The sequence below is a fragment of the Neomonachus schauinslandi genome, chromosome 16 (genome assembly GCF_002201575.2).
Source record: "Neomonachus schauinslandi chromosome 16, ASM220157v2, whole genome shotgun sequence".
Taxonomy (NCBI): Eukaryota; Metazoa; Chordata; class Mammalia; order Carnivora; family Phocidae; genus Neomonachus; species Neomonachus schauinslandi.
The window spans coordinates 3,721,741-3,734,923 of record NC_058418.1 but is presented as its reverse complement, the minus strand read 5'-3'; the positions used below and the strand labels follow the sequence as shown (position 1 = coordinate 3,734,923).

The window sequence follows — 13,183 nt, the reverse complement described above, 5'->3', positions numbered from 1 at the left end:
CTGAGGGCTGAGGAAATCAATGTCCCCCAGCCCACCTATGACCTGCTCATGGCACATCGATTGGGAAGCTCTTTAGAGAATGTCAGAAAACCATGTGGAAAATGAGGGCAAGTGACCGGGAGGTCAGTAGATGTGACAAAAAGGTGGTAAAGAGAGAACAGGCTGGGGGGCGGGCGTACTTTGTTTCTCTCTCTCTTTTTTTTAAGATTTTATTTATTTTATTTATTTATTTGAGAGAGAGAGAGAGCATGGGGGGCAGGAAGAAGGGCAGAGGGAGAGGGAGAAGCAGACTCCCCACTGAGCAGGGAGCCCTATGTGGGACTCCATCCTGGGACCCTGGGATCATGACCTGAGCTGAAGGCAGATGCTTAACCAACTGAGCCACTCAGGTGCTCCAGGGGTGTATTTGTTTCATTGAAGGCAAGAGAAGAACACTTAAAGAAGTTGCTTTGGGGTGCCTGACTGCCTCAGTGGGTAAAGCCTGTGATTCTCGATCTCAAGGTTGTGAGTTCAAGCCCCACGTTCAGTGTAGAGCCCACTTAAAAAAAAAAAAAAGGAGGAGGAGGAGAAGAAGAAGAAGGAGAAGAAGAAGAGGCTGAAGTTGCTTTGATAGGGGAATTTGATTTGCTGATTGTGGAATACTTCCAAAGGACTTAAAGCAAGGGTTTCTGAGGACTTGAGCAGGGAGGAGCTGGAGCAGGGTAGTGGTGACTGAGAGCCAGCATCTAGGAGTCTCCCGCCTGTATGGTGCCGGAGTCATGGGTTTCCATCATCTCAAGAAACCCAACCTCTCTGGGGAAAACTGAGATCTGGACACACAGGACCCTAATGCCCCTCGTTCTTCCCCACTTCCACGAGGTTCACAGCTGGGTATACGGGACACCAGCAGGGTAACTCCAATTGCAGCTGCTATTCCAGGTGCGATCTCCCTGCTGGACGAAATCAACCCAGCCCGTGGCATCTAGAATGGCCAATCCATTTATCTCTATCACAATAGACAGAGGAACTAGATGCAGTTTGCTTTCCTTAGGGATAGTGTAGTAGCTAAATAGTAGCCCCAGAGATATGTCCACATCCAAATCTCTGGAACCTATAAATGCTGTCTTATTTAGGAAAGGGTCTTTGCTGATGTGATGATGAACTTAGGGATCTTGCGGAGAGGAGATCATCCTGGGTTATGGTAAATGTCCTAATATCCTAATAAGGGGTGGATGGGAATATTTGAGACAGACTGAAGAGAAGAGAAGGTGCATAACAACAGGGGGTAGACACCTGAGTGATGAGGCCACAAGACAAGGAACCCACAGTTACAAGAAGCTGGAAGAAGCAAGGAACCCATTCTTCCTTAGAGCCTTCAGAGTAAGTGAGGCCCTGCTGATAATTCGATTTCAGATTTCTGGCCTCCAGGATGGCGAGAGAATAAATTTCTGTGTTCTGAATCACCGGGATTGTGACGATTGTTACTGCAGCACGAGAACACAAACACAGGTAAACAGCAATGTTGTCTTACCTTCCCCTGGGGTTACACTAATTCTCTGACTATTTTTTAAGATACTTGAACCACATATATGATCTAATGCTGATAACACCTGAAAAGGTAAGACCTGAAAAGCAGGACGGAGCAGATAGATATACCGTATGTCTTATTAAGACACACACATGCCAGAGCATGGGAGATAAACACCATGAAAATCGGGGAGCCTGTCGCCTCAAGGAAGTTACCTGAGAATCAGGTAGTCTGAGGACAGTGGGAATATCCCATTCAGATGAAGCTACTGCATCTCGAGCCCTTTGCCACTAACAAATGAGATAAAATCTCCACGAGAGGAGGTATTCCTTAGCCTGCTTTGTGCTCACTCATAAATATTTGTTGATGAATGAATGCAAATTTCAGATGGACCTGGAGTATGTATGGAAAGATCCATGTGATATTGATGGAACAGAGCTCCCTAAAACCCTTGTAATTCCTTTTTTTTTAAATATTTTATTTATTTATTTGTCAGATAGAGAGAGAAACAGAGAGCACAAGCACGGGGAGCAGCAGAGGGAGAAGCAGACTCCCCGCTGAGCAGGGAGCCTGATGTGGGACTCGATCCCAGGCCCCTGGGATCATGACCTGAGCTGAAGGCAGACGCTCAACCGACTGAGCCACCCAGGCATTCCCAACCCTTGTAATTCCTGAGTGGTTGGGGTGAGAGGAGAATCTTTTATTCAATATAAGCCCCTTTCAATCCTACCTGAGTTTATGCTAATGAGATGAGTCACGGCGAGCCCCTAGGTGGCTCAGGATGGGGGCTGACTGCCAGAGAAACCAATCCTGTGATTGGAAGGTTGGAATTTTCAGCCCTATCCCCTGACCTCCCTGGAGGAGATTGAGCTTGATCATGGATAGCCCATGATTTAATCAACCATCCCATGTAACGGAACTTCCATAAAATTCCTAAACAGGTTGGTAAATGCATCAGGGTGCTGGGAGGTGGTATTTCTACATGGACGCTCTGCATCTCTCCTTCCATACTTTGCCCTATGTGTCTCTTCTATTTGGCTGTTCTGGAGTTGCATCCTTTGTAATAAATCAGTAATACTAAGTAAAGTGCTTTCTTGAGCAGTGCTGAGCCCCTAGCGTGGTAGGTTTCCTAGGGACACCAGCCAAACACCTGGTCACCTGAGAATTATGTTGGGCTCCCACCATCATGAATTGAGCAATGACTTTTTCCTCCCTGGAATAATTAAATCTGGGTTGTTATTTGCTTTCCTTTCCTTACCCACTCCCGCCAACAGCAGCATCTGTGTACCCACTGAATGGCCCTATTCACCATCATGTTGACCCACACAATATTGCTTCTGATCAAGGAATTCCATTTATTAGGAAGTGGGTGGGCAGGCCCATGTACCCCATAACCCCAAAGCAGTGAGCTTCATAAAACAGAGGTATAGCCTGTTTGAGAGTGCATTACAGTGCCAGGTTGGAGACAACATCCTTGGTGTTGGGGGCTGTCCTACAGGATGGGCAAACACTCCGAACCAGGGGCACATGCATGGTGCCAGATTACATACCCAGGAACCCTAAGGTATCACTTCTCAAGATCACACCCGGTGACTCATTCTTTCAATATTTGCTTCCTCTTCCTGCTACCCTGAACTCTGCTGTTTTGGGCTTTTCGTGCCTAAAGAAAAACATTTCCACCAGAGAGCACAACATAGTAAATTGTGTGGGTGGAGGCTACCCCTGGACTATTTGGGGTATCTGAGTGCCGCTATGGGGGTCAAAGAGGGTGACTGACTGGGGCAGGAAGCGGGAGAGAGATGCCTCTGCACTGGGGGCCAAGGAGGTGTCTGAGTGGAACCCGGGGACCACGCCGGAGAACCTCCAACTCGCACGGTGTCCTGACTCCTTAGGCAGGGCCGGGATGCCTGGCTCATGGAGACCCCTTCCCCTATGCAGAGCACAGAAATGACAGAGAGGGTCTGTGCCTATCCCCTTTGCGGGGGCACAAAAGTGGGCAGGCACGCTCCTCATCCCTCCCCCCCATGCCCCCCCCATACTGCCGAGCTCACCGATTCTAGGCCCCCCAGCCCCTCCCACCTCCGTAGGGCACGCAGCCTGCTAGACAGGCTCCGGGACCCCTTCCCATCACCCCACCCCGTCCCGACTCGCGCGCCTTCCACCCTAGGGCTGGGTCTCAAAGCCTCCTTAGTTGTCCTCCTGGAAGGCACCCAGCAGCGCCCCGTTAGCTCAGCGTCGCGGAGCATCCGCAGCCGCCACCAGGCCCCGCCCAGAGGCAGCCGCGAGCAAGGCCGCACCAGGGACGACTGCAGAGCGCGGTGAGTGAGCAGGGCCAGCAGGGAGGGACCCAGGCGTCCCGGTCCCCGCCCCTACCCCGGGCAGGCATCCCGACCTTCAGCTTCAGCTTGCTTCTGGACTCCGTCCCTCAGTTTCAGGGCCCCAGAGTCGCCCTAAGAAAGGACCCCGCAGCCCCTCCCTGTTGTGGGCCTCGGGCAGACCAGCGACTCGGGCCCCTCCCTTTTTGCAGAAACCAGGAATCTGAAGCCCCCTGCCTCCCAGCCCGGTCCTCATCGAGCTCCTGAGCCCCTCCCTCAATCCGGGAACCAGGAATGCAGGCCAAACATATCTCTCCGTTCCAGACCTAGGAGGCTCGGCTTGCAACCACATCTGAGCGGATGAAAACCCAGGAGTCTGAGCTTTGATTGCTTTTTGCGCCAAGAATCTGGGCCTCCAGCCTAGGCGTCATTTGGAACCTGGGAGTCCGTGCCTCCGACTCCCACCGCCCTAGATCCAGGCGTTTTGCTATCAACAGCCCTTCCCCTGCCCCCATCGACTGTGACATCTGGGACCCAGGAGTCCCGCCCACCAATCCCTAACACCGCGAGTCCCAGTATAAATGAAGATTTGGGGACCCAGGAGTCGGGGACCTCAGCCCAGAAACCCCTTAAAGCCTAGAGATCAGCAGCCTCAACTATTTCGCCTTTCAGAGACCCAGGAGACAGACCCTAGCCCACAGACCCCATTAAACTGAGAGGCCTAGTCTCCCAACCGGCTGCCACCCAGATGTCCAAGATTTCATCCGTCCTGGAAGAGCGGGGCTGGAGCAGACGGGGAGGGGAGGGGGCCGGAAGGGAGAGGGAGGATTGAATGAGGTGAGACTGGGGTGGGGGACCTGGGCTGGGGGCTCCGTCCTAAACAGACGCTAAACAGAGGGGTTGCCATGGCAACGGCCTTCTCGGGCCGCGCCTGGAGACTGCGCGAGGGCCGAGTCGGGGAGGGCAGCCCCCAGGAGCCTCCACACCGCCAGCTGTTGTGTCTTCCTGTTTTGTCACCACGGCAACAGTGACCTCAGCCCTCCACCCCCACCACTGGCTTGGCTGGGGAGGCTCGGTCCATTGTACCCGGGGAGGGGCGTGGTCTTTTCTTGGCCCCGCCTCGGGGGTGGGGCTGGGATACCCCGGCTCGGGGAGTCCCTATCTCAGCCCGAAACCCGCGCTCCCGCCGGGTCCCCGGCCCCGCCCCCGGCCCCGCCCCAGCCCGCTAACCCCACCCAGTAAGCAAACCCTTACAGTCCGCAGCTGCCGCCTCTGCTCGGCAGCAGCCGCCTGCGGGAGAGGTGAGGCTGCGGAACCCCCGGCGTGGAAGCCGCGGTCAGGATTCCTGGGTGCACAGGGTGGAAAGGGCTGGGGTCGGAAGTGTCTGACTCCCTAGAAAGACTAGGGCATGGAGCAGGAGTCGGGTTCTGGAGAGGACAGGGCTTGAGACCTGCACTCATACAGGTCATCCATCTGAAAGAGGAGGGGAACGGGGGTCCTGAATCCTGCGCGTCTGAGGGAGGAGGGGCTGGGAGTCTGGACTCCCGGGTCTGAGGGAGGAGGGGCTGAGGCTCTGAGTCCTCGGTCTGAGGGAGGAGGGGCTGGGGGCCTGGACTCCTGGGTCTGAGGGAGGAGGGACCTGGGTGTCTGGGCTCCTGGGTTTGAGAGGGATGGGGACCCCTATGTGCTCTGGTTGAAAGGGGCTGATACCTAGTAGAAGAAGGTCTTCAGGAGGGGAGGAGCTTGGAGTTGGGAGTTTGGGTTTGGGAAAGAGAGTGGCCTTCCCCGCTCCCCACCCCTTCATTCCGGGGACAGAATTCGAACTTTGGGCCCCAGAGGCCAAAAAGCGAGGACTGGGAGGCTGGTGTCCTGGGCGGAGAGAAGCCAAGGCTGAGGCCAGCGTCCTTGGGTTGCTGAGAGTGGAGGCTGGGGTTTAGGGACGCGATTCTCAGTCTGAGTGATGGGGTGTGGTGTTTGGCGTGGAGGTGGCGAGAGGGGATGGGCGTGGCCGGGGGAGCCCTTAGGCAGCGCGGAGAAGCCGAAGCGGTGTGTCCTCTCTCCGGCTGTCTTTGGCTGTGCATTCCTGAGTTCTGATCTCAGGTGGCGGCCGGAAGCCGGGCGGAAGGAGATGGACCCCTCCCCTCCGGGTGGTCCCTGAGCTACCCACCTCCTTCCTTGAGGCACTTCTGGAGTTGTGGCTCGCGCTCTTCCTCCTTCCCTGCTTGGGACCCAGCAGTACCCGCTTTCTAGAACGCCAGAGTGTAGGCCGGTCCTGACTTCCTCCTAACGGGTTTTCAAAGGGCGTGTGGGGGGAGGAGGTGGCCGAGTACCGCGTAGCACCTCCCAGGTGGCCCGGGAGGCCCAGCCTTCGCCCAGGGACCTCACTTCCGAGGGGTGGTGGGAGGTGTGGCTACTAATCTCTGGACTGGATTCCAACATCGCAGTTTCCGGCTTCGAGGGGGTGGGGGGGTTCCGCTGTGCAAACCCAGGGGTCCGGCTTCCCAGCCACTCGTCTCCCAGAGACCCTCTTGGGGTCCAGGCTCCCAGCCCCTGCTCTAGGGACCCAGAAGGACCCTGAAATCCAGGCTCAGGCCTCTCGTCCTAGGTGGACCCTCCTCCCCCGAAATCCACGAGTGGGGCGGGCCCGAGGTCCCAGCCCCGCCCCCCCCCGGGGCCCCCCCCCCCGGTCCCGCCACATTCCAGATGGCTGGGATGACTTGAAGCCCTTATAAGGCCCGGAGACGCTGCGCCCGGCCTGGCCGACCGCCCCCGCAGCCACCGCCCAGGGCCCTCCCGCCCGCCGGCCCCGCGGCTTTCTTGGGCTTGGGCAGGGTTAAGATCACTCACACCCACGCCGGCCCGCGGGGCGTGCACTTTTACCGGGTTCCCTCCATTGCCCCCGCCGTTTGGGGACTGGGGAGGAAGAAGGGGCGGGGCTTCCCTGGGGTCACCTCCGGGACCTCTCAGGCTCGCGGCCAAATCCCCGCCCCCGCTGGGAGGGCGCCCGGGCTGCAGAGTCTGGCCGCGAGTTCTGGACGAGCCCCCGCGTTGGGCGGGCTGGTAGCCTGGGTCCCCGCAGGGCGGAGCCGGGGCCGAGTTGGACGCTGACTCTCTCTCCCTCCCTCCTGTGTTCTGACTAGCCTTTTCCAGGTGTCGGACTTAATCCACCTCCAGAGCCGGATCTTTCTCGGTCGGGGTTCTCGGCAAAGACCGCAGGTGAGTGAGCCTGAACTCCGTGTCAGAGGGAAGAGGGGCTGGGGGCCCGGACTCCTGGGTCTGAGGGAGGAGGGAGCTTCCCACCTAGACTTTTGTGTCAGAGGGACGAACATCTGGGGACCTGGACCTGTGTACCTGGGAAAGAAGTGTGTCGAGGAACTGGGCTCCTGGGTCCTCAGGGCCTCTTGCAGGGACAGCTGGGCAAGGTTAGAGCCTGTTCTGCTGTCCTCTAGGCCCTCCTGTGCCTGACCCTGGAAGGAGGAAGTTTTATTTCCCTGCCGCTAAGAAAGGCCTTCTGAGCCTTTTAGGGGTGGCAGCTGAGAGATTAGATGTCCTAGGGCCTGAGGGAGGATTTGGACACCTGGTCCCCAAGAGGCTGGGCCCTCTATCCCTGAGGGTCTTTAGGACAAGGAGGTAGAAGTTGTAGGTTCTGGAGGGACAGAAGAAAGAAGCTGATTTCCCGGAATACAGGTGTCTGGTGAACTCAAGGCTGAGGGCCCAGAGTCCGGAGGTCTGAAGCTATGTAATCTGACGTGAGAGGCCTGGAGATTTAAGTGGAAGGGGCTGGGGCACTGGACAGTCAAGAATCTGGAGCGCTGAGTTTTTTGGAAGCTGGGGAACTTGGAGGTTGGGCTCCATGTGGGGGAGGGGCATAGGCAGGAGGAAGCTCAGTGTCCTTGGGGGCAGTAGTCCAGAACCAAATCCCAGGTGGGATTCAGATGGAGGGCACAGACCCTTGATCTCTGAGGTGGGGGGTGGGCATGAGAGGGCGTGTTCCCGAGAGTTCAGACCCAGTTCCAGAGATAGGCTGGGAGGTTGGAAGCTCTGATCACATGTGGGTCCCTGAGAACGTTCCCACTTGGAGGTTGGACTCTTGAATGTCTGGAGGCTGGAAATGCAGGTGGGTGCAGGAGACAGGGGTGCAGAGCCCCTGGTAGCCAGAGGGAGCAGGTAGAGCTCACGAAGCGGGGCCTCTCATTCTGACCATGGTCTGGGAGGTTTTAGAGCAGAGTCCTGAGTGGCTGGGTAGCTGAGTCCCTAGGGGAATGAGGGCAGCTTTGAGTGCCCCGGGTGGGAAGAAAGATAGATGGTTTTGTAGTTGTTGGGTTGCAGAGAGAGGAAAGGAGAAAGACGGCCTAGACTCTTGGGTTCTGACTCGAGAGGTAGAAGACCCGAGTCCAGAGGGAGGAGGGGGCTAGGACCTCGGTAACCAACTCATCCCCATAGGCCTGCAACTGTCCCACTTTGAAAACTGAAAAGCCTGCACCCTGGGTTTCCACCCCGAGCTAGAGTCCAGGTTACTTTGTTCCCGGGGGAGGAGGGGCTGAGGGCCTGGACTCCCACATGCGGAACCGTTGGCGGACACTTCCTTTCCCTTCTTCCCAGCCATGCCGGTGACGGTGACCCGCACGACCGTCACGACCACCATGTCGTCATCCTCAGGCCTGGGCTCCCCAGCCATCGTGGGGTCCCCTCGGGCGCTGACCCAGCCCCTGGGCCTCCTCCGCCTGCTGCAGCTGCTCTGCACCTGTGTGGCCTTCTCCCTGGTGGCCAGTGTGGGTGCTTGGACTGGGATCATGGGTAACTGGTCCATGTTCACTTGGTGCTTCTGCTTCTCTGTGACCCTCATCATCCTCATGGTCGAGTTATGCGGGCTCCAGTCCCGCTTCCCCCTGTCCTGGAGAAACTTCCCCATCACCTATGCGTGCTACGCTGCCCTCTTCTGCCTGTCGGCCTCCATCATCTACCCCACCACCTACGTCCAGTTCCTGTCTCACGGCCGCTCCCGGGACCACGCCATCGCCGCCACCGCCTTCTCTTGCATCGCTTGCGTGGCTTACGCCACCGAAGTGGCCTGGACCCGGGCCCGCCCCGGGGAGATCACCGGCTACATGGCCACCGTGCCTGGGCTGCTCAAGGTGCTGGAGACCTTTGTGGCCTGCATCATCTTCGCCTTCATCAGCAGCCCCTCCCTGTACCAGCACCAGCCGGCCCTGGAGTGGTGTGTGGCCGTGTACTCCATCTGCTTCATCCTGGCGGCCGTGGCCATCCTGCTGAACCTGGGCGACTGCACCAACATGCTGCCCATCTCCTTCCCCAGTTTCCTGTCGGGCCTGGCCCTGCTCTCTGTCCTTCTGTACGCCACTGCTATTGTTCTCTGGCCGCTCTACCAGTTCAGCGAGAAGCACGGTGGCCAGCCCCGTCGGTCAGGGGACGCGAGCTGCAGCGCCCGTCACACCTACTACGTGTGCGCCTGGGACTGCCGACTGGCCGTGGCCATCTTGACGGCCATCAACCTGCTGGCTTACTTGGCTGACCTGGTGTACTCGGCCCGCCTGGTTTTCGTTAGGGTCTGAGGCTCCGACGACGGTGACGACGGGAGCTCTCAATTCCCTCTTGTCCGCAGAGGTTTCTTTCCCACGCCCTAATTTCCTCTTCCTGGCTCCCTCTCTCCTACCTTTCTCATTTCCTCCCCGATTCATCCTGCTCGTCTCCGTTCCTTTAGCTCCTGCCTCCTCTCTCCTGTTGCTCTCGCCTTTCCTTCCTGTTTTGTTGGGTTGCCCACATCCTGTTTTGCCTGTTTGCCTCTTTCTGTTTTCACCTCTTCTTTCCTACCTGTTTGTTTCTCGGCTCTATTCTGGTCCTCTTGTTTGTTTTCTCATCTGCCTGTATCCTGGCCATCTCTGTCCTGGTTTCTTTCTTCCGATTTCCTTGGGAGCTCTGAGACTTCTTTCTTCTCTGCCACCACTCCACTGTCCCCCCACCTCCAAAGGTGCTGAGCTCCATGTCCCACCCCCCTCTTTGCAGCTGTTCATACCCTGGGCCTCCCGAGGGGCCTCATTGCCAAAGCATGCCTGCCCGCCCTGGCTGTGCCTTAGTTGGTGTGTACATGTGTGTTTGTGGGGGTGGGGGTGGGTAGCTAGGGATGGGGCTCCCTTTCTCCCAGTGGAGGGCGGTGTACAGCACATGTCCCCTTTAATCTCTGGAGGCCAGTGATCTCCAATGGGCATGAGGCTTAAAGCACAGGCCTTGGGTCCCCGGGCCCTACCCGGCCCCCAGCCTCACCTGAGATTGGCTCCAGAACTTTTGCCAGGCTTACTGACCAGAATTTTTGCCAGGCTTACTAAAATTCCACTGCCTGGAGGTCATCTTAAAGGAAGTAAAGGGTGAATGCTTTCCATCCCAAGTGCTGTCTGGGTTATTGAAAAAGTGGCTAGCAAAGAACTGCATGGTCTCAAGGACAACTGTCTGAAGTATTTATAGGGGCAGGGATGTGGCCCTCCTGCCTCTGTTAAAAACAGCATGGACTGCCTTTGCTGGGAGAAGAGGTTGGCCACTGCCAGCCTTAAAGGCAATGTGAGCCTGGGTTTGTTTGGTTGTTTGCTTTCTGTTTCTTTGGTTTTTTTTTCCTTTTCCTGGTCACGAGGACAAAATGTACTGGGTGGCCCTCTTCTAAAAGGGAAGTTTCTTTTCAACGTCTTTTTCTGGGGGGTGGTTGGGTTGGGTAGGTGGGGATTGCTGTTGCCATAGTCAGAGGAATTGAATTGCATTGCTTGAGTGTGGTACACACACACACACACACACACACACGTGTGTTTCTGCATGCTCGTTGCTTCTTGTAGCTGCTTCCTGCTTCTCCAGGACTCACACGCGTAACGTCATATATATAAATGTATAAATATATATTTTATTTTTTTTTTAATTCCCTGGAGCTTCTGATTCCCATCAGTCCCCGCTGTCAACCACAGAGGGAAGACTTGTCCGTTTCCTCACTCCCACATCCATAGTGGTTTTGTTTTTTTTTTTACAACAATATAAAGATAAAAGAAAAACTGTGCTTGCTTTATTGCTGGGGAGGAGGGCTCCAGGAGAGAGGGCAAGGTCCAGATTCTTGGGTCTGGTGGAAGAGGGAGCCTGGGGCCAAGAAAACTTTGGCCTTTGGATCTCCCAAATTTACTCTCTCAAGCCAGGATAACTAGTTAGGATTGAAATGGATAAGATTTGTCCCTCCTTGGAATCCAATGAGCATTTCAGAAATACAGTGTCCCCATCTGAGTGCAACGTTTCTTCCCAAAATCAACTCCTTGGGTTCCCCATCTCAGTAATAGGCTCCCGAGCCTGCAAACCCAGGCTCTGGTTCTTCCCATCAGCTCTGTCAGTCGCTCACCAGACACTGTCTGTCCAGGCTCCTGACCCAGCTCAGGTATCATTTTGTTTGTTCTGAGCTAGTACCCCAGCCTCCTCCTTGACTAGCCCACCTCTTGCCCACCCTGGCCCCAGGGGGATGCTTCTAACCTCTGACACTGCCCTCCCCTGCTCAAATCCATATCTGCCTACAGGTGATACCAGGGGCCTTCAGGATCTGACGCTGCCTACATGCCCACCCTCCGCTCCATCTTACCCCCAGTTCCAAGCTCCCTGACACAACCTGTCCATAGAGGACCTTGATAAAGAGCAAACAAATTACGCCTACAATGAATCTGTCCCAGAGAAGGTCCTGTTGCCTGAGGAGAATCACAAATACATAAACAAACCCGCAAAAATCCCAGGATCATGAAACCCATTTTCTGCACTTAACACCCGCAAAAGCAATGGCAAGCGATATGTCGAGGGAGGGAGGAGGCCCCCCCGGAAGAGAAGGAAGGGCTAACGGGAATAGATAAACTCCTTCTCCAGGAGAAGCCTCCGTTTGATCTCTGCAGTGCCCACCCCGGAATTCCGACCCACACCAATGCTTGCCTCCTCCAAGGGCGTCTCGCCCCCCTCCCCTCCCCCCACCCCCCGCTTGAACCCCTTCTGGAAGGGACCAGAGAGAACAGCTCTAGAGCTCGGGGGTGATATGTTGGTGATGCGGGAAAAGCAGCCAAGCAGGGCAAGGTGGGATCGATCCTAGGTCAGTTTCCAGGGCCACCCCGACCCCATATCCTTGCCCTTGGGCAGGCCGGACGCCTGGAGGTGGCTGGCAGGCAAGAGCACCCCACTTCTGAGGGGTTTGGAGAAGAGTCGGATTCCCTCACCTCCCCTTCGGCGTCGGGAAGCCTCCCCGGACCCCCAAAATTCCCGAAGAAGGTGCGGGGGGCCGGGTCCCCAGGCGCCGCCGCGGCGCCCCTCCTCCGCCTCGCGGGGCACGCCGGGAGAGGAAGTTCTCGGCCGCGTCGCCACAACAGGTAGTCCTCAGGCTCAGACTCCAAATCCCAGGATGCACCGCACTTCGCAGCGCGGGGCGGGCCGTGGTTGCCCTTGGCAACAGAGCGGGTCTCCGGGAGCCGGGAACCGGACGCGCTCGGGAGTTGGGGGAGGGCCGGGGCGCTACTGGAGAGGGGTGGGGACGCGGGCGGAGAGACAGAGCGGAGACCGGAGCCCGGCAAGGCCGACGTTCGGAGGCACGGGGATGCACAGGGTTTTCCAGGGCCAGAGAGGGGCGTGGAGGGACGGGGAGACCCCCAGGCGCGGAGAGAGAGGTTCCTAGCCAGAAGGGTGAGAAAGGGATAAAGATGGGGGGCGGGGTGGGGTGAGAGACACTGAGCTCAAACATCCAGAGAGACCCCCAGCGACCGAGGGAGACGCTGGCAGAGCCAGGGAGTGGGTCAGAGAGAAGGCCGGGCACGGAGGAGGAGGAAGAGGCGAGCACAGGGAGGTTCGCAGACACAGAGGCACGGGGAGAAGGAGGGCTGAGGGGTGCGGGAGACAGAGACTGACCCTCCAAGAGAAAGACACAGAGGGACGGAGACACGGAGGCCCAGAGTCACAGCCCGATGGAGAGCGACCGAGAAAGAGCCACAGAGACAAATAGAGGCGAGAAGAGGGAGAGAGTCAGGGAGACGGAAACAGGAATGTATGGGACCTCCGGCGAGAGGCCAAGGAACACTGATGAGACAGACACCACAGAAAGAGGGACACCAAGACCCAGAGAGGGTCACAGGTTGGCCACAGGCATAGACGGAGACACAGAGCAAAAAAACCCAGAGAAATAGAGGCAAGGGACAGGGACAGGGTCACAGAGACGGGGAGCCATGAACACTGGACAGGGACAGAGACAGGAACACTGGACAGGGACAGAGACACAGAGACGGGGAGCCAGGAACACAGGACAGGGACAGAGACAGGGAGCCAGAAACACTGGACAGGGACAGAGACACAGAGA

General features: G+C 57.0%; 2 protein-coding genes across 3 annotated transcripts in view; both read left to right on the top strand.

The window, feature by feature from the left end:
• The first annotated feature begins 5,086 nt into the window (after nt 1-5,086).
• Nucleotides 5,087-10,865, top strand: MYADM (myeloid associated differentiation marker). Of its 2 annotated transcripts, none has more exons than XM_021682256.2 (3): nt 5,087-5,123; nt 6,963-7,038; nt 8,425-10,865. In XM_021682256.2, the coding sequence occupies exon 3, from the start codon at nt 8,427-8,429 to the stop codon at nt 9,393-9,395; it is 969 nt and encodes a 322-aa protein (XP_021537931.1). In that variant the 5' UTR covers nt 5,087-5,123; nt 6,963-7,038; nt 8,425-8,426; the 3' UTR covers nt 9,396-10,865. The 2 variants fall into 2 exon arrangements, with proteins under 2 accessions (XP_021537931.1, XP_021537932.1); XM_021682257.2 differs by lacking the exon at nt 5,087-5,123 and adding an exon at nt 6,078-6,083.
• Nucleotides 10,866-12,533: 1,668 nt separating this feature from the next.
• The window catches only part of PRKCG (protein kinase C gamma), a 17,782-nt gene continuing 17,132 nt past the window's right edge, over nt 12,534-13,183 (top strand). The window contains exon 1 of the mRNA XM_044911339.1: nt 12,534-12,550. Coding sequence (XP_044767274.1) covers nt 12,534-12,550 — 17 coding nt within the window. The remainder of the gene's footprint in view (nt 12,551-13,183) is intronic.